The sequence below is a fragment of the Microcebus murinus genome, chromosome 7, assembly GCF_040939455.1.
Source record: "Microcebus murinus isolate Inina chromosome 7, M.murinus_Inina_mat1.0, whole genome shotgun sequence".
Classification (NCBI taxonomy): Eukaryota; Metazoa; Chordata; class Mammalia; order Primates; family Cheirogaleidae; genus Microcebus; species Microcebus murinus.
The window spans coordinates 8704368-8728320 of record NC_134110.1 but is presented as its reverse complement, the minus strand read 5'-3'; the positions used below and the strand labels follow the sequence as shown (position 1 = coordinate 8728320).

Here is a 23953-nt window from a genome sequence, read left to right as displayed (position 1 = left end):
TCAAGAGAATATAGATGATCTTGTCTTAGTATCAGTGTTCTTGGACCCTGGTGACATTCTTTGTACTTTGTCACAGGCCAAAATCCATAGTCACATCTGAGATTAAAACAAGGAGAGAAAGGTATTTGAGGAAAAGAATTCTCCAGTTAATCTGTTCAATCCTCCTGCCAGTCTCCCTGACTTTACCACTTATGTGTGTGTTCACAAATGAGTTGTGAGGTGGTTTGGGGAGAAGGGTACGTACTGATCTGCATCTGCCCACTGTGTACTGAGTAATTCCTATTCCATGTAGCACTGCCAGTGTCGCCACAGGACAGGTGTCCTAATGCCCACCTAATGTCCTAATGTGCAGACGGAGGAGACAGTTGAGGACCACAAGGGCCAAGCAACTCAGGGTCACTTTTGCAGTTCGTAGCTGAGCCAGAATTCTAATCCCTGTCTTAAAAACATCAGGGCCTGCTGTTCTTCCCTCTTTGCCAGTGGCTCATTGCATGTTCCAAAGTAAAGACTGTGCTTTGGGTAGAAATAAGGCTTAGAGTTAAATAAACCAAGGGACCAAGGAGGTTAGTTAGGCCTTCAAGCTGTATGGGAGCATTCTGCCTCAGGGTGGGGGATCAAAAAAAGATGGTTGGATTAGACCAGAGCCAGAGTTATATCAAAGTTATTAGCCCATGATTAGGATGACAAAGATAAAATTTTCCTTCTTTTAACTCTTGTTAGACACCTGCCTAGGCATACTGCTAGGTGCTAGGGATGCAAAGTCCTAAAACAGCCTTTGCCCTTGAGAGGCTCACACGCTAGCAAGGGAGACACACATAAATGACAGGACACAAAGTGTTAGGAGACCATAGGCACATTTAAAGTATGTGTGATTTGTTCATCCTGCCACTGGTAAGTCTCACAAAGAAGTTGACGCATGAGCCCATGTCAGAGAAAAATTAGCAGACAAGAACAGCTATGTGCAAAGGTGATAAAGGATGTGATGTGTCTACCAAGGAGTGACAGGTTTTCTATGTCTGGAGAGTCAGGACTTAAGATGAAAGCTTAAGTAGGAAAGCACCAGGTCTTAATAGGTAATTTAAAAAGATTTTATCTAAGCATGTTTAAGCCAGTGGGGAAAATTTCTTGAGGGAGATAGTGAAGTGGAAAGACCAATTGGGAGACTCTTAGGGTAGGTTAGGCAAGAAAATGAGCTAGAGAGGGCATGATGTAAGAAATAAGGTCATTAAAATCTGATCTTGGGGGGTTGGCAAGACAAGGTGAGGAGACCCAGTCTCTCCCAGGTCTCCAAATTGGGCACCTGGAGGATGAAGAGTTACTGGCTGAGGAAGAGCTCCCAAGCTAAAGGGAGGAGGTGGGTAGAATAGAGAAATGGTCATTTTCTGACATACTGAGAACAAAGTGTCTCAGTGGAAGTGGCCACTTGGCATTGGGACCTCAGGGTCTGGTGCTAACAAAAGAGGGGAGGATTTGGGATGCTTTTTGTGAATAGCAGCAGGTAGGAAGTAATCAAAGCCATGGGAGTGATTGAGATTCCCGAAGAGAAAAGTGTATAAGATGTAGAAGGCAGCTCTGTGGAGCTGAGGGAGGAACCCAGATAAGATATCCCATTGCAGATGGCAGATCTGTAAAGTGCCCTGAGGAGTTCAAGACCAACTTGAGCAAGAGTGAGACTCCATCTCTACTAAAAAAAAAAAAAAAATAGAAAAATTAGCGGGCGTGGCGGTATGTGCCTATAATCCCAGCTACTCGGGAGGCTGGGGCAGGAAGATTGGTCGAGGCCAGGAGTTTGAGGTTGCTGTGAGCTGTGATGACCCCACTGCACTGTAGTTGGGGCAGTAGGGCGAGACTCTGTGTCAAAAATATAAGTAGTACCCTGAAAAAGAATGTTAGGGAAAGAACCAATATCCTCAAAGTGAAGAAGGGAAATTGTTTCTGAAGGAAGGAGGAATTATAAATTCTGGAAAAGTTGAACTCACAGACCTCATTGGATTCAGTCATGAGGGTAACCTTGGAAAGAGCAGTTGCAGGGAGCAGTGGGTTGAGAAATAAACGGAGGGTGGGGGAGTGAAGTGGAGTGAAGCAGAGTGCAGACTTGTTATGTCAGAATTCCAGTGTTTGCCAAAAAGACCCAGGATGGTTTTCCAGGTAGAAATTATACAACAGGCTGGGAACGGTGGCTCACATCTGTAATCCCAGCACTTTGGGAGACTGAGGTGGGAGGATCACTTGAGCCCAGGTGTTTGAGACCAGACTGGACAACATAGTGAGACCCTGCCTCTACAAAATATACAAAAATTAATGGGGCATGGTGGTATGCACCTCTAGTCCCAGCTAGGGAAATTGAGGCAGAAAAATCACTTGAGCCCAGGAGGTTGAGGCTGCAGTGAGCTAGGATTGCGCCTCTGCACTCTAGCCTGGGTGACAGAGTGAGAGTCTGTCTCAAACAAAAAAAAGAAAAAGAAAAAACTTACAGAACACAAACTTCACACCGTCTTTGTGATAAAAAAGAAGTTGGGGCCAGGCATGTTGGATCATGCCTGTAATCCTAGCACTCTAGAAGGAGGGGGGGAGGGCAGTGATATGTTCTGTTTTGTTCCTTTCCATAAATTACCACAAGGTGGTGCTCATGTCCTAGTCATCTCATAATAAACACCAATCAAATCCCAGATCATTTTCTCCTTCCACCCTGCAGAACAACTTCAACAGAAGGACCAGCAGATCCTCCTCTTACTAGAAGAGAAGGAGATGATTTTCCGGGACATGGCTGAGTGCAGCACTCCCTTGCCAGAGGATTGCTCCCCAACCCAGAGCCCCAGAGTCCTCTTCCGCTCCAACACGGAAGAAGCTCTCAAAGGAGGACCTTTGATGAAAAGTGCAATAAATCAGGGTAAGTTACAATTCAGCATTGCTTCTTCCTTCATCTCCCAGAGTGGTTTACACACTGGTATTATCTACCGGTTTTTAGGCTTTTTTTACTGTGAAATGAAGCACAAAAACAGAAAATTTACTCAAAACAAATATTTTACTGTAATAAACTATTTTCAGGTGAACATCCTTATAACCACTACCCAGGACAGGAAATTAAATATGGCCAGATACTCTAAAAGCCCCTGCACGAGCCCTGTCCCTATCACACTTCCCTCCTTCCAAAAGGGGCAGTTATCCTGACTTGTATTAGTTATCGCTCATGTTTCTTCATAGGTTCCTGGCCCATGTGCCTGTTCCTAGACACTGTAGTTCTTTTTTTTTTTTTTTGAGACAGAGTCTCGCTTTGTTGCCCAGGCTAGAGTGAGTGCCGTGGTATCAGCTTAGCTCATAGCAACCTCAAACTCCTGGGCTCAAGCGATCCTGCTGCCTCAGCCTCCCGAGTAGCTGGAACTACAGGCATGCACCACCATGCCTGGCTAACTTTTTCTATATATATTAGTTGGCCAATTAATTTTTTTCTATTTATAGTAGAGGCAGGGTCTCGCTCTTGCTCAGGCTGGTTTCAAACTCCTGACCTCGAGCAATCTGCCCGCCTCGGCCTCCCAGAGTGCTAGGATTACAAGCGTGAGCCACCGCGCCCGTCTGACACTGTAGTTCAGTCTTGCTCACCTCTCAGTATGCATTTAAGATTCTTAATTTACAGTTCCCCTCACCATCTCCTTTTCTTCTACACAGTTTTTCTTTGAGTAATCTGAGCTTTTTGACTGATAGATTTTCTCGCAGTTTAGATTTTATTCATATAGCAGTTCTGGCTCGTTTCCTTCAAATGTGCAGTTGGATTCAGAGGCTTAATTACTCGGACCTAATCTCTTTGGCAAGCCGTGTTCCTATGGCATTGTGTTCTTTCATGGGGAAACAGAAAATACCTAATCTCCTTTTTGTGACATGTAGGGAAAGCTGGATAAAAGGATATGTACTTGATTTTTCTTCCTCTCTTTATTTACCAATTTTCAAAATAGTGAATTGGTTTATGGTCATCTTCTGAAGGTGATTTTTTAAAAAAATATATATATTATTACAGACTCAAGAAATTAAACTTATTTGATAGGTTTCACGCCATTGCAATTCTTTATTAAAAGCTCAAAATGCTCTATATTTGCCAGTGAACACCCCTTTGGTTTTTTTTTTGTTTTATTATTATTTTTCACTTTTTCTTTTCTTTTTTTTCTTTTTTAGCCATACTGGTGAGTTAGAATTAACACCTCTTTGTCTGGCTTCTGAGTCCTGAAATGGTATTTCGTTTTCCTTGCAGTTCTCAGATCATCCTACCTTACTTTCCAGGGAATGTCTTGGCTGCCTTGGGTCTGATTTCAGAAGCCAGGCTCCTCCCAGCAAATTACTCTGCCTCCTCTGCACGCTTTCAAATGTCCTAGGCCTTCTCTTATATAAGGTTGAAAGTTTCACCTCTAAATTTTTAGTAGAATCCCACACCCCCTGAACCAAGACCCTTCTCTGATCAAGGAGAGTCACCCAGTCACCCTTTGGAACCTTCTGATCATGTTCCCTGTATGTCTCATGTATGCCATGAATTTTTTTTTTCCTCCTTTGAAGGCAAGATGTCAGTTGTTCATGTTTCCTTTTTTCCAGTGGAGATCCTTCAGAGTTTGGTGAGTGGGAGCCTAGGAGGCGCTCTCGGGCAGGCTGTCAGCAGCCCCGTTGAGCAGGAGAGCCCGGTCGGCCCTGTTTCCCTGCCCCGGAGAGCAGAGACCTTTGGAGGGTTTGACAGCCATCAGATGAATGCTTCAAAAGGTGAATGACTTGAACTCACGTGCTTTTATAGGCAACATCCTACACAACTAAAAATGACCCGTATTCTAGTAACTCCATCTTCCCTGGCCCATTCAGTCAGGAAATGTTTTAGTGAGCTCCTAAAACACTCTTAGAACCTCTGTCAGAGCCACGTTCATTTTGAGTAGCAAAACAGATTTTCCTGGGATCTCAGCTAAGCTATAGCCAAAGGAGTAACAATTGTTTCTCTTTCCTGCTTCTGGTTCTCTTGTATCAGCGAAATTATTAATAATCACTTAACTGCCACTAAGTGGTTTCCTCCTTTTGGGGACATTAATAAGATTCAGAAACATCACATCCCCCAAGCTGTCTATATTGTATTCTTTTCTTGGCTAGCTATCTTCACAACTTTTTAAAAAATACCTATTTGGTTTTTTGTTTAGGTGGCGAGAAGGAAGAGGGAGATGATGGCCAAGATCTTAGGAGAACAGAATCGGATAGTGGTCTGAAAAAGGTATTTCTCTCTAAAATACACTATGTATGAACCTCCTTGGCGGTTCCTTCTGAACTCATAACAATTGAAATTATTCCAGTTTGGTCTTGTTTCGGATGCCTGACTTGCTGCTTTTAATAAAATCTTGCTTTGTTTTCATAAAGGGGAAAGCACATTTTTAAAAACAAACAGTATAAGTAAACCACATTACTATTGGCTGTTTGGCCTCGCTGGCTTGGAGCAGTATGTTTATATTCATAACTCTGCCATGGCCCTGGCAGGACCAGTTTCATTAAGAGTTTTGTTTCAGATGCTTTAAACCAACCTGATCTCTTTACAGGGCTTGAGTAATAAGTAGTTCAACCTTAGATCTTTACTACCTTGCCATGAGAAGCTGTGGTAGGAAAAAAAGAAAATGAGAAGCTACAGCATAGCTTAGAAACACACTGAATATAATTTTTGCATCAGGGTCTTCATTTCTTAAATGTATGTTTTTTTTATAGGGTGGAAATGCTAACCTGGTATTTATGCTTAAAAGAAACAGTGAGGTAAGGACACTATGAGCTATTCAAAAGAATATGTATTATATGTCTTATCATTATTAGGTTAGGAATATTCATTTTTGTTTCACTCTTACAAATAAGCTAACTCCTGACTGTAATCTGTACACATAAGCAATACAGTTGTCAATTTTCTTTACCTTTTTCATTTCTCTGCGCCCAAGGTACCATCTGGGCATTTTGCCAGTTAGAGAATTGCCTACTAAGGTGGCCTCTGACACTCCGTCCTTAAGAAGCCCCTTGCTTTTAATCAGCTTTCTCTAAACATGGGCTGTGAAGCCCCCTTGGTGGTTTCCTTCAGTCTCGGCACACTAAGTAGGATTCGTAGCAGCCTTTCTGTAACACAAAGCTAATGCCCAAAGCCACAGGTCTGGAACACGGGCATTTAATTTGTGGGTAATTCTACATAGTAATTTCTTATCCTTCAAGTACTCAAGTTGAGTTTTCTTTGAGTATTGCCTTTGACTTGAAATGTGTTTCACCTGTGAGGTAGCCTTGGTGTCCTTCCAGGTGGAAATCAGATTCTGATGCAGGTATGTGTCCCCTTCCTTAAGCTGAGTTCCGCTCATCCTGCAGGGAAACCACGCCACTTTCACTCATCCCCTCCTCAACTCCTTCTTCTGAAACAATCTTCAGGGTTACTGCCATCTCCAAATGAGTTCTGAGCATTTGGCTTTGTGTGTAATCAGACTGAAATCCGATATGTGATAGTTGCTTGTTAGGGTGGACCGCTCAAGGATTTTTTAGTCTCAGTCTATTGCCCGGGCTACAGTGCAGTGGCATCAGCCCAAGGCTCAAGCAATCCTTCTGCCTCAGCCTCCCAAGTAGCTGGGACTACAGGCACATACCACCATGCCCGGCTAATTTCTTCTATATATTTTTAGTTGTCCAGCTAATTTTTTCTATTTTTAGTAGAGACAGGGTCTCGCTCTTGCTTAGGCTGGTTTGGAACTCCTGAGCTCAAAGGATCCTCCTGCCTCTGTCTCCCAGAGTGCTAGGATTACAGGCGTGAGCCGCTGCGCCCAGCCTCAAGGAAGTTCTTTGTGCTGCTGCTTTTTCTTGCTTTTAACATGATATCTTAAACCTCCAAGGAGCTTTGTTTTGAAATTTTAAATGAAGAGGACTCTTTCCTTTTTCTCCCTAAGATAAAGCGGGATATTGTTTTATATTTGTTGCATCAACATCTAAGTACAGTGGTGTCCTGAAGGCATCCCCTTGGTGTGCTTATCTTTGAATGACACAAACCTGGGCTTCACTGGCTGCTTGCTCTCTGTATCTGCCGCTTGAAAATTAGCTGTTGGTTTTTCCATTTGGAAACATTTTCCCCTATATTTAGTGAAAAGATTCAGGGTAAGAAATAGTTTGAGACCAGTTTGTTCTTTAGGCATTCCTGTATGGATTACACACTATAGATGCTCTGCCAGGAGCAGCAGGTCTTCTGTGACTTCTCTGTTTATTAACCTTCTTAGTGTAGTGGGCCGAAATATCTAGACGCAAAAGCTGGTATTCTGGCCTGCCGCACTAAGAGGGTTAAGAATAAACTTAAGGGGTAAGACGTATTCTCAGAGGAGCTAAGCCTGGTTATTAAGTTTTTGTGTTTTGTTTTTAAGTGATTTAAGTGTTATAAAAGGAATACACATCTATGGTAGAAAAGTAACATCCGTTTCTTGCTAATAAACGTAATTTCACCACTGAGAAATAACTACTGTTAAACGTTTGTTTATATTTTTAGCTTTTTCTTCAACATATGTTTATATATCTGAATTGCATGTGTGTGACTAGTATTAAAATAGTTTTACACAATTTGTATTGCTACTTCCTGGGGCTTCATATCCTGCTTTTTTCTCTTAACACGCATTAAGAGCATTTTCCCAAGGCATATTTGTATCGAAAGCATGCTACTGAACAGCTACATGTTATTATATTGTGTACCGTGATCTATTTAATCTTTCTGGCAGTTAATTTTTTTTCTACTTTTTGGTTTTTAAATAATACAGCCAAGAGCATCCTTGTACATACATTTTTTGCACAGTTCTTTGATTATTTCCTTAATATGCCAAATTGTATCTGAAAGGAAGTTATGCAATGTTTGGCCCTACCCGTCAGATACAAGAGTGCCCATATTCATCTTACTTTCATCATTATTTTTTTATTGACATTTGATCAGTCTGATAAGTTTTAGTGGCATTTCTTTATTTTATTTTGCATCTATTTGATTTCAAATAAGGTTGAACCATTTTTATATGTTATATAATTGGCCATTTGTATTTCTTCTTTTGTAAATTGCTGTTTGTATTCCTGGCCTATTTTTCTACTAGGGTATTTTTTGTCCCCATATTGATCTATAAGAACCTTTTTTATTTTTTTTTTTTTTGAGACAGAGTCTCACTTTGTTGCCCAGGCTAGAGTGAGTGCCATGGCGTCAGCCTAGCTCACAGCAACCTCAAACTCCTGGGCTCAAGCGATCCTTCTGCCTCAGCCTCCCGAGTAGCTGGGACTACAGGCATGCACCACCATGCCCGGCTAATTTTTTTGTATATATATTAGTTGGCCAATTAATTTGTTTCTATTTATAGTAGAGACGGGGTCTCGCTCTTGCTCAGGTTGGTTTCGAACTCCTGAACTCAAAGGATCCACCCGCCTCGGCCTCCCAGAGAGCTAGGATTACAGGCGTGAGCCACCGCGCCCGGCCAAGAACCTTTTTTAAATCAAAGATTTTTTCTTTTAACTTTCTGTTCACTTTTGTCATTTGCCTTTTAATTTTACATTTTTACATTTTGAAAATAAAAATTGTGTGGTTTCTTTCATTGCTTCTGTGTTTGAAAGGTCTTCCCTGTTTTAAGATCTAAAAACATTCTCTTATATACTTTCTTCCAGCATTTTTATGGTTTATGCTTTATCCTTAACATTTTTATCTATTTGAACATATTTTTATTATGTAAGCCAATGTCCCAACTTCATTTTTTCTAGAAATGTAGCCAATTTTCTCAGAGCAGCTAACTGAATATCTTTTCCTTCCTCATTGATTCAATATGCTACTTACACACTGTGACTGATGATTTCTATACTTTCTGTTGTGTTACACTGTATGTGTGCCATTTGTGTGCTCGTCACTGTAAATAATGGAAGCTTTATAGTGCATCTCAGTGTGTGCTGACATCCCTCCTAAACACACAGTTGTTTTGTTTGTTTGGTCTTTTGTTTTTCTTGGCTGCCTGTACCCACTTATCCTCTTTGGGGCTTTCAATTTGAAAATATTTCATTAAAATACAAGCCCCTTGTTGTATTTTAAGGAGGCTACCTTGTCAGATAACCACGTAGCATGACGGATGCTGAGATTCATAAAGTCCTGAAATGAATGTTCCTGCTTTGTTCTTTTTGTAGCAAGTTGTCCAGAGCATCGTCCATCTCCACGAACTCCTCAGCACTCTGCAGGTACATGACTTGATGTTTTATCTGTGCGCCTGTTTGTTTAGAGGACAGCAGTAAAGAGACCATTCTTGACTTGGATCTTTGAGTTTTGTAAGTTGCTTGTGGGTAAATGGAGCCCTCATTCTAGGGAAGACTAGCTCTCATGGTGAGAAACGTTACAGAATGCAGCGGTTAGAGTTCCGTCAACCTTACAAGACTAGAACTGGTGAACAGCGCTTGTGGTACTGCAGGTACTACGTGACAACCCTTCCACGAAGCACATAGAGTGCTCGTGTGCATTTGGGAGACCATTTCACTCTAGAAAGCCTTTAGTATGATTATAAGTTTCCAAATTCCATATCTCTATGTGGTATTTGGATAGAGTGGCCCTCCCAGAACAACTGTTGTTTAGTACTTTCTGAGAACATCCTCAAATTCTGCTCACTTCCTTTCTTGAAGACCTAAACTATTTCATTCCTACCTTTCATTCCCACCTCCAAACACAGACACGCACCTCCACCCCTGTAATGCCAATGACCAGCATGTGACCAGGTTTGACAAAAAACTGAGCTCCCGCACTTTTGAGGTTCTTGTTTGATAACTGCCCACAGTTAGCATTTGTTGTATCAGACCAGCTTGAAAAATAAGGGGAGAGTCAGAGTCCATCATGATGTCTGGTCCCTCCGCCCGGTTTGGGGTCAAGAGGGGTCCCCAAAGTTGGCTGTCCTCCTGGCCAGAGTCTCACGGCTCCCCTCCCCCGTGTGCCCCCTTAGGGTGTGGTGCTGCAGCAGGACAGCTACATCGAGGACCAGAAGCTGCTGCTGAGCGAGAGGGTGCTCGCCCGGAGCTTGTCGCGCCCGAGCTCGCTCATCGAGCAGGAGAAGCAGCGCAGCCTGGAGAAGCAGCGCCAGGACCTGGCCAACCTGCAGAGGCAGCAGGCGCAGCACCTGGAGGAGAAGCGCAGGCGCGAGCGCGAGTGGGAGGCCCGGGAGCGGGAGCTGCAGGAGCGCGAGGCCCGGCTGGCGCAGCGCGAGGAGAAGGTGCAGCAGGGGCAGCGGGACCTGGAGAGGGACTGGGAGGAGTTCCAGCAGAAGAAGGGCACGTACCAGTGTGACCTGGAGAGGCTGCGCGCCGCCCAGAAACAGCTCGAGAGGGAGCAGGAGCAGCTGCGACGAGACGCGGCAGAGCGGCTCAGCCAGCGGCAGACGGAGCGGGACCTTTGCCAGGTAACGGCTCCCCGTGAGCCAGGAGGTGGGAGGGAGGGTCTGCTGTACTGCCCCTGTGATGGCCACCCGAAGACCCTGAGCACCAGGAGAAAGTGAGCAGAGATATAAAGCCTGTTTTTGCAGAATCTTTGTTTTGCCTTGAAGTGGGGTGGGCAGGGGAAGAAAGCAGGTCTTTTTCTGCTCATTGCATCTCTAAGATGCTGAAGAAGGCAGGGCACAGTGGCCCGTGCCTGTCATCCTAGCACTCTGGGAGGCAGAGGCAGGCGGATCACTCAAGATCAGGAATTCCAGACCAGCCTGAGTGAGAAAGAGTGAGACCCTGTCTCTACTAAAAGTAGAAAGAAATTAATTGGCCAGCTAAAAATATATATAAAAAATTAGCCAGGCGTGGTGGTACATGCTTGTAGTCCCAGCTACTCTGGAGGCTAAGGCAGGAGGATTGCTTGAGCCCAGGAGTTTGAGGTTGCTATGAGCTAGGCTGACGCCATGGTACAGAGGGAGACTGTCTCAAAAAAAAAAAGAGGGTGAAGAGAAGAACAGACATGCTGAGGGGTTTTGGCCAGGGCGGTAAGTGGACCTTGGAGATGACTGGCACTTCCCTCAGCCACCGTCAGTGTAGGCCAGAGGAGCCTCAGTGTGTCCGGGAGTGGCCCTGCTGCTCCACTCCCCGTGAGAAATCAGTCATGGCCTCCACCTAGAGGAACTCTGCAGCCTAGTGGGGAAACACACCAAGGATAAAGAGGCCCCTAGAACACACATCTGCGGTCACAAGATAGCAGGAAATGGCTCTGATGCCAGTCGCTAGAAGAACTGTGTGGAGGACCAGTGGGGTCCTCGGAGGACAGAGAAAACCCAGCCCAGCACATGGCCACTCCTCTTGAGGACAGATGACATTCCTGCTCGGGGATGTTCAGACAGCTGGACTCGGCGCAGCTCCTGATTTATCTTGGGACTGCTGATGAAACCTTTCTTTCCCTGTAGCTGCTGCCTGTATGGCGAGGCTTCAGTTATCCAGCACAGAGTCCGAGTTTATTTCAGTGATTTCCGTGGTTATTCGGGAACACGGACGCTGTGGCAGATGGAGAGCCTGGGTGTGCACAGATCTGCCTGTCTTTTGGAATGCATGTCATGTTGCCATTTGATTGACTGCCCTTGGACCGTGAAAGAAAATTAGACTGGCACCTTCCAGAGTGGGGAGCAGTTTTAACTTTCTGCACAGGTTTTCGAATATGTGATGGGAGCAACAAATGCTCTGTGTTGCTTTTTATGACATAAGGATGGATGCTACCCCTACCCCAGCAAAATCAGCAGGGCTTTGACAGAGGATCCCAGGCAACGGAGAGCACAGATGAGCTCATCCTCTTTATCTGTGGATCCTGCAACCAGGGTCTCGGGGTCAGCTCAGCTCTTTCGCTTACCCTCCAACCTGAAAAGAACCCAGGGCTTGCTTCTGTAATCTCTTTGCCTAGAAATAATTATCTACATCCCTGTATAATCAGTCTTAAAATAAGCAGCTTTCTTGTTTCTTCAAGGAATGGGAGTTCTTTTCTAAGCTGTCCTGTCAAAGGCACTATTAATTCTTAATGATGCTGAAGTTACTGTATGTAATAAAAATATTAGTGGTATCAAAGGTGACACTTTTAACATGTTTACAGGCAGTAGTACTTGGGGGAGGGCAGTGAACGAAACTGAGAAGTTCTGAACCTCTTTACCGTTGTGTGGAGTGCACAGACGTGGGCGGGCAGCAGCCGGTGGGGGGGGCATCGGGGCGTGGACGGACGCTGCATTAAAACCCCTTCTCTTGTATGTGTGCAGGATTCACACCAATACAGCAAGTTGATGAGGATCCCATCCTTCTTGCCCAGTCCCGAGGAGTCCCTCTGGCAACCTGCACCTTCGATAGCCAAATCTGCATCGTTAGACTCAGAACTCTCAGTGTCCCCAAAAAGGAACAGCATCTCTCGGACACATAAAGATAAGGGGCCTTTTCACATACTGAGTTCAACCAGCCAGACGAACAAAGTAGCCGAGGGGCAGAGCCAGGCCCCAGCACCCACCTCTGCCTCCACCCGCCTGTTCGGGTTAGCTAAGCCAAAGGAAAAGAAGGAGAAGAAGAAGAAGAGCAAAACAGGCCGCTCTCAGCCCGGTGGTGAGTCCCCACCCCCAGTCTCCGTGTGGCCACAGTGTCTGTGCACTCTGAGGAGAGGGGAGAGATTAGTGGCAGGAGCAGTTTAAAAAGGGTGCAGGCCGGGCACGGTGGCTCACGCCTGTAATCCTAGCTCTCTGGGAGGCCGAGGCAGGCGGATTGCTCAAGGTCAGGAGTTCAAAACCAGCCTGAGCAAGAGCGAGACCCCGTCTCTACTATAAATAGAAAGAAATTAATTGGCCAACTGATATGTATATAAAAAAAAAATTAGCCGGGCATGGTGGCGCATGCCTGTAGTCCCAGCTACTCGGGAGGCTGAGGCAGGAGGATCGCTCGAGCCCAGGAGTGTGAGGTTGCTGTGAGCTAGGCTGACGCCACGGCACTCACTCTAGCCTGGACAACAAAGCGAGACTCTGTCTCAAAAAAAAAAAAAAGGGTGCAGTTCAGATGTCCGAAAGCCAAACTGTCATCCTTCTCACCAAACCCACTCGCTAATGGAACGCTTGTGCAGCAAGCATTTAAGCACCGCGCTGGCACACATGTGCAAAGGAGAGAGCGTGTGTGCGAGGCATTGCCCAATGGAGGAACTGGAACTCACCTAAATGAAGTAATTCAAGTCCTCCCTGCCTTTCTAAGCCTAGTCCGGTGACTAATGACGGTAGCTAGCGTTTGGTGATTGAATCCCCAAACGACTGCATGCTACCGATGCTGTTGACCCAAGGGAAGCGAGGAGATGGAAGGCCAGAGGTTACCTGGTGCGCCCACGGTCACAGCCCAGGGTTGAGCTATACTGACGACTACCTCCACGATTGTGAGCCGCTTTACCCCGAGTCCTCCTCTGTTCCTGCTCTGTAGGATCCATTAATCTCTTCCTTTTGTATGGAAGGTTAAAGAGAAATTTATGTTTTCCAGGCTCAGTTAGAAATATAAATTCTGGTGGGTATTGTAAAAGTTAAAAAGAGCGTTAGATAGTGAAAAATATCACTAAGGACCTCACTTACTTGAGCAGTTTGGAAACCCCTATGTGCAGAAAGTTACTTGCCCATAAGGCCCAGGCACCTGTTTGCATCACAGAAGACTTTTGGTTGGGGAGGAAGTTAAGTGAAAAGAACATTTTTTTTTTCTGAATTTCTTTCTGTTCTTGGTTTTCGCTTTTGCAGATGGTCCTGCGGAAGTATCAGCCGAAGGGGAAGAGATTTTCTGCTGACCTTTCTCCTCTCTGCGGAGGCAGCCGCTTCCTGGTCCTGGCCAGGGGTTCCCAGCCCACCTCTCTTGCTGTCCCTGTGTGCACAAGTCTCCTACACTGGACACCTGCTGCTCCTCAGCGTTCGGTCCTCCAGGGCAGCCCTGGGTCCTGGGCAAAAGGAGCAGAATGTGTTGAGTGTCAGGGTGGGGAGGGAAGCCCAGACTCTGCTTCGGCCATGGCTTGTGGCTGCCAAGGACTCGTGGGTTGGGGCTGGCCCTGCTCAGGGTATTCCACTGAAGGTAGCGGCCCGGGAAGTGCAGGCAGTGGTTGTGGACATGTTGGGAATTCCTAAAGTCTGAAACAGTGTTTCCAAATGAGGTCTGAAACTCTGACTGCCTTTTATTTGTGGAAACATAGCCAAAACCAGACAGCAGATAGCTTGGACTTTATCTGTGTACGTATGCAGGGACCTGCATACCCACGTGGGGTACGCCAGGAGCACGCATGGCCTGCAGGGGGTGTGTGGTCAGCTTAGCTCAGCACAAGAGGGGTGCCTGGACGCTCAGAACTTCACTGGCAGTCCTCAGAGATTGGGTTCCCTTCAAACCCACCTGTGCACACACCACCCCCTTTTGGGCATGTATTCTCATTTCATTTTAGAAGGGATGGCAGACATTCGTGACAGCAGTGAGAGAAGGCGGGGCGCGTAACAGCATGTGGCCTGCACCACCTGGATCTCGTGTTTCAGGCACTCAAAATTAAGTATCTCATTTTCTCATCAAGTCCAGAGGAAATACACTGGCTTTCCAAGATGTGTGCCCACATGTTCTGGGCACACATGAAGTAGAGAGGCCTCCTTACCATCTTCCTGGCAGTGTGACACTTTTTGGTTGTCACTAACCATTCAGTAATGGCCGGGGCCTCCTGGCATGTTCTGAGCCCTCACAGCGGCTCCCGGGCGCTGCGCCCGGCCTGGTGGGGAGAGTGCGCCCTGCGGCACGCTGCTGGGAGGGGCCGGGCAGGAGCTGTGCTCTGAGGGCCCCAGCAAGGTTGTCCCCGCCCCCGTGCCAGGACAACTGGCAGAGAAGTAGGTTCAGGTGAAGGGTCGAGCCCAGGTGTAGCGGTTCCTGCCCATTACACGCCAGAAGGAGCTGACCCGAAAGGTGTCAGAAGGCCTTGGCAAAATTTGGTTTCTTAAAAAAAGTTCTAAATCTAAAAAGTCTGTTGGTTAATTGTATGCACCCCTGAACGATGGCACGGTTGCCGCCTGCTGCTGCTTTGCTTCTCTCGTTTTCTTTTCCCGCTGCGTTCTGGTCCGCGTCCGCCTGAGGCTTCCCGGCAGCTGGTTTTGCAGGACGGTTCATTGGTAGCGTTTCCCTCTGAGGCCCCTGCACCAAAGGGAGACCCTGCGAGGTTCTGTGCTTCACATGTGGCCTTCGGTTCCTGCTTTTTGCCCCTCAGAAGCATGGGGCTTTGAACATACTTTTAAAAAAACGAAAAAAATCTGTAACCTGGTGCTTGTTGATGAATTGCAAGCTGGCCTTGCAGATGGAGATATTTATCTTTCAGTTTATTTGAAAGAGGTCTGGTTTAAAATTTCTAGCCTAGATTTGTTTTATTTATTTTGTGTGTGTTGTTTTGTTTTGTTTTGTTTTGTTTAAGGGTGAACCAGTACCAGCCCGACAGTTGACAGTGATCAGTGCCGAGAGGGCCTGGCAGTGAGCCGCTCACTCCTCAGTGTCTTTCCAGGGCCTTGAAGGCCCGGGCGAAATCTAAGGGTTGGAGAAGAGGGCCAGGTCCTTCCCTTCCCCACCCCACCTCACTGTTCTATCAAGGGAGTCTTCTCCCTCATTTGAGAATTAAGAAGTTGCCACCTATGGATGTTAAAGTGTCTTTTACTCCCAACTAGCTATGATGTTTAACTTTGGTTGCTTGGTGGTGTTTTTAAAAAAATGGAAATTTCACCTTTGCCCACCCTCCATTACCTTAAAACGGTTTGGTCAGGTTCTGGTTGGACAAGTTGAGACTCAGAGTCAGAAGAATGCCCCGGGCTTCATCCAGGAGTATGGTCTGCGGCGCAGAAAGAACCTCTTACCACGAACTGCTTCTGCATACCTGTGCCATCTCTTCCCGCCTTTGAAACTGACCTCAAAGGGACCTAATATTGTGCTTGGGGAGTTACCTGGGTTGTGGCTGCTTGTGCTCTTGCTTATGACTTTGAGAGTTGCTCTAGTTACCGAGTCTAAAGCCCTGTCTGGTTTTCTCTCCTGTGAGAAGGGGTGGTTTCTAGGTGACTCAGATTGAATTCCCCATCGCTGTTCCCACGTGAGGAAGCCGAGCTTCTCCACCAAGCTAAAGAAATCAGGTGCCCGAAATTGTGCTTAAGCTTTGGGGCACAGATGGAGATACTATCCAAAGTCCCCAGTGTCTAGAACCTCGTGCATGTCCTGGAAGGGTACTGCATCTTGTGTTGGGTGTAATCATCTCCGTGGTTGCCATCTCAATTGGGTGGCATGCACTTTAAACGCTCCCCTCAGTTGGCTTCATTTTTGAGACAATCAAAATATATTTTCTTCTTAGAAAATGAAGAGGGTTAAAACATGCAAATCGCCATATTCAGCCTTTGCCAACATTCTCTCCACCCTATGAGAGCAATCTGTGGGGAAGGAATCCTTATCGAGATTTTTTTTTAAAGGTACGAATCTTACCTTTTTTCCTCCCCATATATGTCTCAGGGTAATACCACTCAGAGTCATCCCTCTGCTGATTTTCTCCCTCACTATCTTCCCAAGGCCTCAATATTAATAAGCACGAAGTTTTGAGACCATTGGGGTTTGTTTGTCGTTTACTAGGGGGAGGTGTTAGTGTGCAAGGGTTTAATTAAAATACTCCCTGCCTTAAATAAGGGTGGAACCATAACCTTGATAGGCCAGAACATGATCTAGAAATTGCCATCCAGAAAAGTACTTTTATTTCATTCTTTTGTCTCTAAGGCTCTTTTCCCATAGCCAGCTCTGCCTTCCCGAGGATTTTGGTATTTGCACTGGGGCTGAAGTTGAATGGTGGGTGGCTACTTGTGCCGAGAGGACAGCCAGGCCCTAGGAGGGGGTTTGTTTAGAAGACAGCCCTGGTGAGTGGCTTTCAGTGGCCAGAAAGAAGGTGGCTGAGGTGACTCCAGACCTGCCCAAGGGTACCCACCCTCCATGCTTGCATGCCCTGGAAAGGTGGAAACCTTGCAATGACCCTTTGGATGAAGTGGTGGCCGAGGCTGCAGGAGATGCACGTGCCTTGCCTGCCTTCAGGACCGACCCGGTGTCGCTCCTGTCCGTCCTCAGAAACAAAGGAGGGCAAAGAGTTTGTTTGGGTTTGGTTCTTAATTTTTGTTTCAATGTAGCATAACATTCCTCGTTAACCAGAGCCTTGGAACCTACTGCCTGCTGGCCAGGTTTTGAAATGACAGGTATTTTAATGCTGCCATAAAAGGAATTAAAAAAAAAAACAAAAAGGAAGGGAAAATAAAGGTATCCTGCCACATACTCATCTAATTTAATTGTCAAAGATTGACAGGCCATGAATTATTTCTCCATCTCACTGAGGTTTGAAGGTGGGCACCCCCCACTGGCTAAGTGTCCCTTGCCACACAAGCGAGTGACCTGCCCTGGAACCCGGCGGGCCCTGCCTCTGCTGCAGACCGAGGGCCTTCTGCAGGAAGCACAGAACCCACTCACCCCAGACCGCGCTCGGGAGCTGTCCCCTGCCTTTCGTCACCACCCGACGTGGGGCGCGCCCAGTCTGCCTGTGGTTCAGGTTCAGCCCCGTGGCTTCCCGTGCGTTGCTTGCCCGCGTGGGCTGCGCTGGGGACCGAGGAGCTGCAGGAGGGCCGCAGGGACACGCCTCACGCCCCGCCCTCATTGGTGGTTTCCAGATGCTCGCTGTCTGGACGTTAATCTGCGCTAAATCCTATTAAATGAAAAGAGGGGTTAAAACCCAAATGCTGTATATTAAGTTGTAATTATGTACAGAGTGAAGCAGTTTTAAACTGTAAAGGTTTTTTTTTCAGTGTGTTTTCTGGGATTTTGCCACGACATATGGGCTTTGTATTTTATTTATCTTCTTCTCTAGTTACCGGCTTCAGGTTCTTGTAAAGTCCCCCTCCGCCCTTTCAGAAAAATAAATTTCCTTTGAAGTCTTGATTGTGGCTGTGAATGATTCCTGTTCCTGGTCAAAGGGATACTCCCCTCCCCAGTTCTGAGCGGAGCCTCTCAGTGAGGAGGTTTATTTCTGTCGGGGAAGCAGAGGCCTTCTGCACACTAACTCTCTTCTGGAGCGAGCCCCAAACCCAGAGGGTGATCCATCAGCCCTGAAGTCACAGGGTTTGTATTTCCAGGTAGATCAATGCAGTGAGCACGTGCTTTGCTCTGGACTCCTACCCCTGATGTTGGTTTCCCTTTCTTTGCCAACTCCCTCCACTCCATCCCACCACCAGTCAAGAGCAACTGCCAAAAGCTAATTCAAGAAGAATCCTATTTGCATGTAGCTCCCTGGTGATGTCCCCAGTCTGATCTCAGGATGCTGGGGTCCTGAGAAGTTTCTGAAATACACAGCTGGGGCTGCTACCGGCCCGACCTGCAGGCCCTGCCGCTTCCTTTCCCAAATTGCTGGCTGCTCTTGTGAGTCCGAGCTTTCTGGACCTGAGTCCAAGCAGACACTGGAGACTGTGCCGCTCGGAGTAGCACAAAGAACGTGGCACAGCTGCCTGGAACCCCAGCTCTGCCGCTGTCTCGCTCCCTGCCCTGACCCAGCGACCAGAAAGAAGACAAGTAGTGCCAGGCTGCCAAGTGTCTTTCCTTTTTCCACTTGGAACTGCATGGATTTCTTCGCAGTCTTTTGTAAGCCTGGCGACAGCTGCCTCCCCACAAGCCAGGGAAACACTGGTCCCTTTTCACCCGTTGCTGCCCTTGGCCGTCCCCTACCCCACTGGGCAGCCCGCCCTGGCCGGGGTCCACAGCAGCCCTCATCCCACCGAGACACCCTCAGCAGGGCAAGCAGAGTGGTTCCCATGGCCTCCCTGGCTCTCCACTGTGTTGGTTCTGAGCCAGGGACAGGCTCTGTCTGGGAGGCGAGAAGAGCAAGAAGGTTCCATTCTTCTCTTCAGGAGAGCAGAGGCACAAAGCAGGCAGGGCTCCAAGAACACCAGGCAGCCACTCAATGGGGTCAGAGGCTCCGCCTGCTCCCCAGGGAGGCTGCTGTGCCCAGAGCCTCTGCCATGGCGCAAACCTGACCACCAAGCTGCTTAAGTGGCATTTTCTGTCTGAAGATCCCCCAACCCAGGGGAAAGCCCGAGGCCTGGAGGGGCCATCCATAAGCTGGCCCGAGGGTCTGCAGCAAAGGCTCTGCAGGGAAAGAGTGGGAGTGACCAACGCAGCAGGACAGAAATCTAAACCGGGAGCAGGGAGGGGACATTAGGAAGCCAGAAAGACCAAGAGGCCAGGGAAGAGCTTGTGCGTGGGAGGACATGCAGCGCGCAGGTCTTGTGATTTCCTTGGAAGCAGCTGCAGAAGCAGAAGGAAGGCGAGCCGGGCTGCAGGCTCAGACCTGAGCTCCCAGCTCCCTCCCCCTGCAGCTGGAAGCGCCTGCGGGTGTCCCTGAGGCCTGGGAGGAGTGGCAGGTGGGGGGAAGGGCGGGTGGGAGCACATGGCCTGTGCCCCAGATGTGGAGAATGTGGCCCAGCGTGGTGCCCTCCGCCTCTGGCTCCCACCCTGCCCCACCGCCTCCCGTGTCCAAGTTGCAGCCGGGCTGGCGGCCTCCTTTCATGTGGCAATCGTGTGGCTGCTCCGCACAGCCTGGCCCCAGGACAGCGGGGCTGCCCCTCCCAGCAGGCGCCTCTGGGAAACTTTCCTTCTTCCTGGGAAACGGGACCCCGAAGCATCAATGAGAGAACTAAGGGGAGGGGGGCTTAAAATGACTCCTTGGAACGGACCAGCTGAGAGCCGGGGCTGCTTTTCCCTCCCTTCCTCCCTCCTCGCCCCTTCCCTTCCAGAGTCCCTGAACTTCCCACCCCACCCCCAGCCTGGGAGTGGGAGCCCGGCTGTTTCCTGGACAACCCCGGTTCTTCCCAAGCATCGCCCGGGTCCCCGCAGCGCAAACCAAAGGGCCCCGGTCACGGTCACGGGAAACAGTGCAGCCCCACACGGCCCGCTGGGCAGGGAGGAGCTTGGGGAGGGCCGTGTGGGGCCTTCCGTCCAGGGGGGCTGTGGATGGAGGCCGAGTGGCCACACGGAGGGCGCCAGGATGGGCCCGGACTCCAGTGCTACCATGTAACAGCTGAGTGACCCCGGACAAGCTATTAAACCTCCGTCTCCATTTCCTCTTTCCCGCGGGCCTGGTGCGTGCACGGGCACCTGCAGATCAGTCGCGTTAGAGATGATGAGTCGGGGTGCTCTCCAGCTGCCCGGGCAGCACCCCGCAGAGGACTGGCTCGGGTGCCTCCTGTCTCTGGCGTTTGTGCAGGCTGCACCCTGGGTCAGAGTGCCCATGCCCGCTTCCCTTCCCTTAGCTCAGCTTCATGGCCACTTCCTCCAGGAAGCCTTCCCTGACAGCCAAGTCAAACCGGGCTCCACCTTCCTGCCTGCCGCTTAGCACCTGGGCAGGTCTGCAGCTTACCCCAAATAAAATGATGACTAGATCCTCCTGTCCCGCTGGCTTCAGGCTGGTGCAACAGTGGCCCCTGCCCTCTGCTCCCTGGGAGTGAGCAGAAGGCCCCTTTGTTCAAGTCTGGGACGCTGGGAATAAAGGGCAGCCAGGACTGTCCCAGGAACCTGGAAATGGCAGGAGGGTCACCCTCTGCCAGCAGGGTCGAGTCTGGAGGGTGGACGAAAGTTCCAAGTGTCCCAGGGAAGGGTCACCCAGAGGCCTGCCACCAGACCTGTCCCTAAAGGCTGAGCCCCACCTCCCACCAGACATGGGTCTGGCCCCTGGGGACCCTTCCCAGGAGCAGGAAGCCCCGGGGCTCTTACTCTCTCCCATGGGGGAGTGCGGAGCTGCGGGGGGGGGGGACAGCCCCATTTCACACCCACGTGCCCCACTCCAGTGTGTCCTAAGTCAGCACACTTCACCCGCCAGAGCTACGGCTCATTTGTAAAACAAGGATAATAGCATCTACCCCATGCAGTTATTGTAAGAAAAAAACGTACATACAACTCCTTCTGCTTGGCAAGAAGAGAATGAAAACATAACGTTCTGGTCTTGATTAATGTTTGCGCGTTTCCCCAGCACGGTCTGCCCGGTGTGAGCACTCACTGTGCTTGGGGCATCCCGTGTGGTTTCAGATTCATCTGGGTGGAAGAAAGTTTGCCCATGTCCTTGTCTTCTTGGAATGAGTTCTCTTGGGGCTCAGGGCTCAGGCGAGGGAGAGGCACCACTGGCTCGGAAGCCCACAGGAGCCTCCTGTCCCTGATCTGTGACCTCGTGGGACCTAAACGCGCTGAGGAGGTCGAGTCTCCCTGCTCGTGGACGATGGTCACACTAGAGCTCGTGGCCAGACTGGCCCTGGCTCTCGATGGCAGACCTGGGATTTTTCCTGTAGACCCGGGTTTTTCCAAAGGGTAGTTGTTGGATCTCCTGCTTTAGAACTACCTGGGCCGCTTACTAAATTGCGCATCTCTGGGCCCAACCCCACACTTGATGAGTCAGCAGGTGGGATTGCATTTATGCGCACTAAAACCTGAGCTCCGCAGGGCTGTGCACAGCTGACTCTTGAACAACGCGAGTTTAAACCACGAGGGTCCACGTGTCAACATGCGAGTTTTTCCAACCAAACGCAGATGGAATATACAGTATCCTCAGGATACAAAACCCGCCTATACGGAGGGCCGACCTCATATTCATGCATTCCGCAGGCAGGGTTGTCTGCAGGTGTGCACAGGGGGTCTGGCATGTGCAGGGGCCTGGAACCAACGCAGACCCCGAGGGGTAACTGAGGGAGGAGGTGGCGGCAGCAGAAGGGAGGGCGAAGCAAGATCCTGCTAGGAGCTCCGCATTCCACCTCCTTGGAGCAGCCCGTCCTTTCCAGTCTGCAAAACGAGCTTCCTTCAGTGGAATCTGCTCTTGACCTACAGACAGTTCTCCACGGACATCCCGGCTGTGCACAAACAGTGGTGAGTGTCAGCATAGAGGGCCGCCTCGGTGACAAAGTGACTGGACAGAGCACGGAATAAACTCGCCATGGATACCTCCTCCCATGGCTGTCTGCATACACCTTGTCACTAAAGGGCTGGGTGGGCTTGAGCACGTCACACCTGGAGGAGATTTAGGCCTCGAGAAGCCCAGGCCACACCTGGGGTGGGGGGGGGTCACTCAGAACCTTCGGGGTGGGGCCCTGGGAGCAGGACAACTGAGTGGTTCCAGGAGGTTCCAGCGTGCAGCTGCAGTTGAGACGCCGGGACAGAAGCAGTGTCCACGGGACGGGCACAGCCCACGCGGGCCTGGGCTACAGGGACAATCCGGGGCCTCCAGAAGCAAGGAAGGGAAGGGCGGTGGGCAGCGAAGACGCCTGAGCCTGCCTGCAAGGCTCAGACTCGGGTACCAGCCTCCCACTGACATTCCCCAGGGATTCGAGGCCAGCTTCGCCCCAGCCCCCTGCCCTTTCATGCCCACGGCCTCCCCCACCCAGCCCGGCGCCCCAGCACTCGCCACAGCTCAGCAAGGGTGCTGTCTCCGCAGTTAGGGGGTATTTGGCTTTTAGTATTATTGTAATTCAGGTTCCCTAAACAATATATGGTGGGAAATACTGAAATTTATGTATTTTTTTTTTATTTTTTATTTTTTTTGAGACAGAGTCTCGCTTTGTTGCCCAGGCTAGAGCGAGTGCCGTGGCGTCAGCCTAGCTCACAGCAACCTCAAACTCCTGGGCTCAAGTGATCCTCCTGCCTCAGCCTCCCGAGTAGCTGGGACTACAGGCATGTGCCACCATGCCCGGCTAATTTTTTCTATATATATTAGTTGGCCAATTAATTTCTTTCTATTTATAGTAGAGACGGGGTCTTGCTCTTGCTCAGGCTGGTTTCGAACTCCTGACCTCGAGCAATCCACCCGCCTCAGCCTTCCAGAGTGCTAGGATTACAGGTGTGAGCCACTGCGCCCAGCCTTGAAATTTATTTTTTAAACTTTTTGACATCTACAATCCCATCACCCAGAATAAACCGTCCATTAACATTTCATTATGATGCCCAATGTTTTCTGTGTACGCATATTTTATTTTTTTCCTACTTTAAAATTTTTTTTCTTTTCCTTTTTTCATCCCACTTTTTAAGTGTAATGTACACATATTTCTTTTTATTTCGGCATATTATGGGGGTACAGATTTTAAGGTTTCAATAAATGCCCTTTCCCCCATCCCCCCACAAGTCTGATTCTCCATCATGACCATCCCCCAGATGGTGCACATGTCACTCATTATGTATGTATATACCTGCCCCACTCCCCCCTCCCCCCTCCCCAATACCTTGTTATTGTAGTACCTATGTGTCCACTTAGGTGCTACTCAGTTAATACCAGTTTGCTGGAGAATATATCTGGTGCTTGTTTTTCCATTCTTGGGATACTTCACTTAGTAGTATGGGTTCCAGCTCTAACCAGGAAAATATAAGATGTGCTATGTCACCATTAGAGCTGAAGTACTCCATGGTATACATATACCACATTTTATTAATCCATTCTTGGATTGATGGGCACTTGGGCTGTTTCCACAGCCTTGCAATTATGGGCACTTGGGCTGTTTCCACAGCCTTGCAATTTATAGCAGCAGCCTTGCTGCTATAAACATTCGAGTGCAGGTGTCTTTTTTGTAGAGTGTCATTGGATCATTTGGGTAGATGCCCAGCAATGGGATTGCTGGATCCAATGGTAGATTCACTTGTATCGCTTTAAGGTATCTCCATATTGCTTTCCACAGAGGTTGAACTAGTTTGCAGTCCCACCAGCAGTGTAGGAGTGTTCTTCTCTCTCCACATCCACGCCAGCATTTGTTATTTGGAGACTTTTTGATAAAGGCCATTCTCACTGGAGTTAAGTGATATCTCATTGTAGTTTTGATTTGCATTTCCATGATGATTAGAGATGATGAGCATTTTTTCATATGTTTGTTGGCCATTCTTCTGTCTTCTTTTTTTTTTTTTCTTTTTTTTTTCAATCATCTTATGTTTCTAAAAAGTC

At 48.5% G+C, this 23953-nt stretch overlaps 1 protein-coding gene across 14 annotated transcripts in view; it reads left to right on the top strand.

The window, feature by feature from the left end:
• Positions 1-17934, top strand: part of AKAP13 (A-kinase anchoring protein 13) — a 298777-nt gene extending 280843 nt beyond the window's left edge. For 13 of the 14 annotated variants that reach the window (XM_076004775.1, XM_076004777.1, XM_012774215.3 and 10 more), the window contains 8 exons: positions 2696-2890; positions 4579-4740; positions 5163-5233; positions 5716-5760; positions 9157-9207; positions 9957-10409; positions 12225-12558; positions 13716-17934. In XM_076004775.1, coding sequence (XP_075860890.1) covers positions 2696-2890; positions 4579-4740; positions 5163-5233; positions 5716-5760; positions 9157-9207; positions 9957-10409; positions 12225-12558; positions 13716-13762 — 1358 coding nt within the window. In that variant the 3' untranslated portion in view covers positions 13763-17934. The remainder of the gene's footprint in view (positions 1-2695; positions 2891-4578; positions 4741-5162; positions 5234-5715; positions 5761-9156; positions 9208-9956; positions 10410-12224; positions 12559-13715) is intronic. The other variant, XM_076004773.1, reaches the window with a different exon arrangement.
• The last annotated feature ends 6019 nt before the right edge of the window (positions 17935-23953 follow it).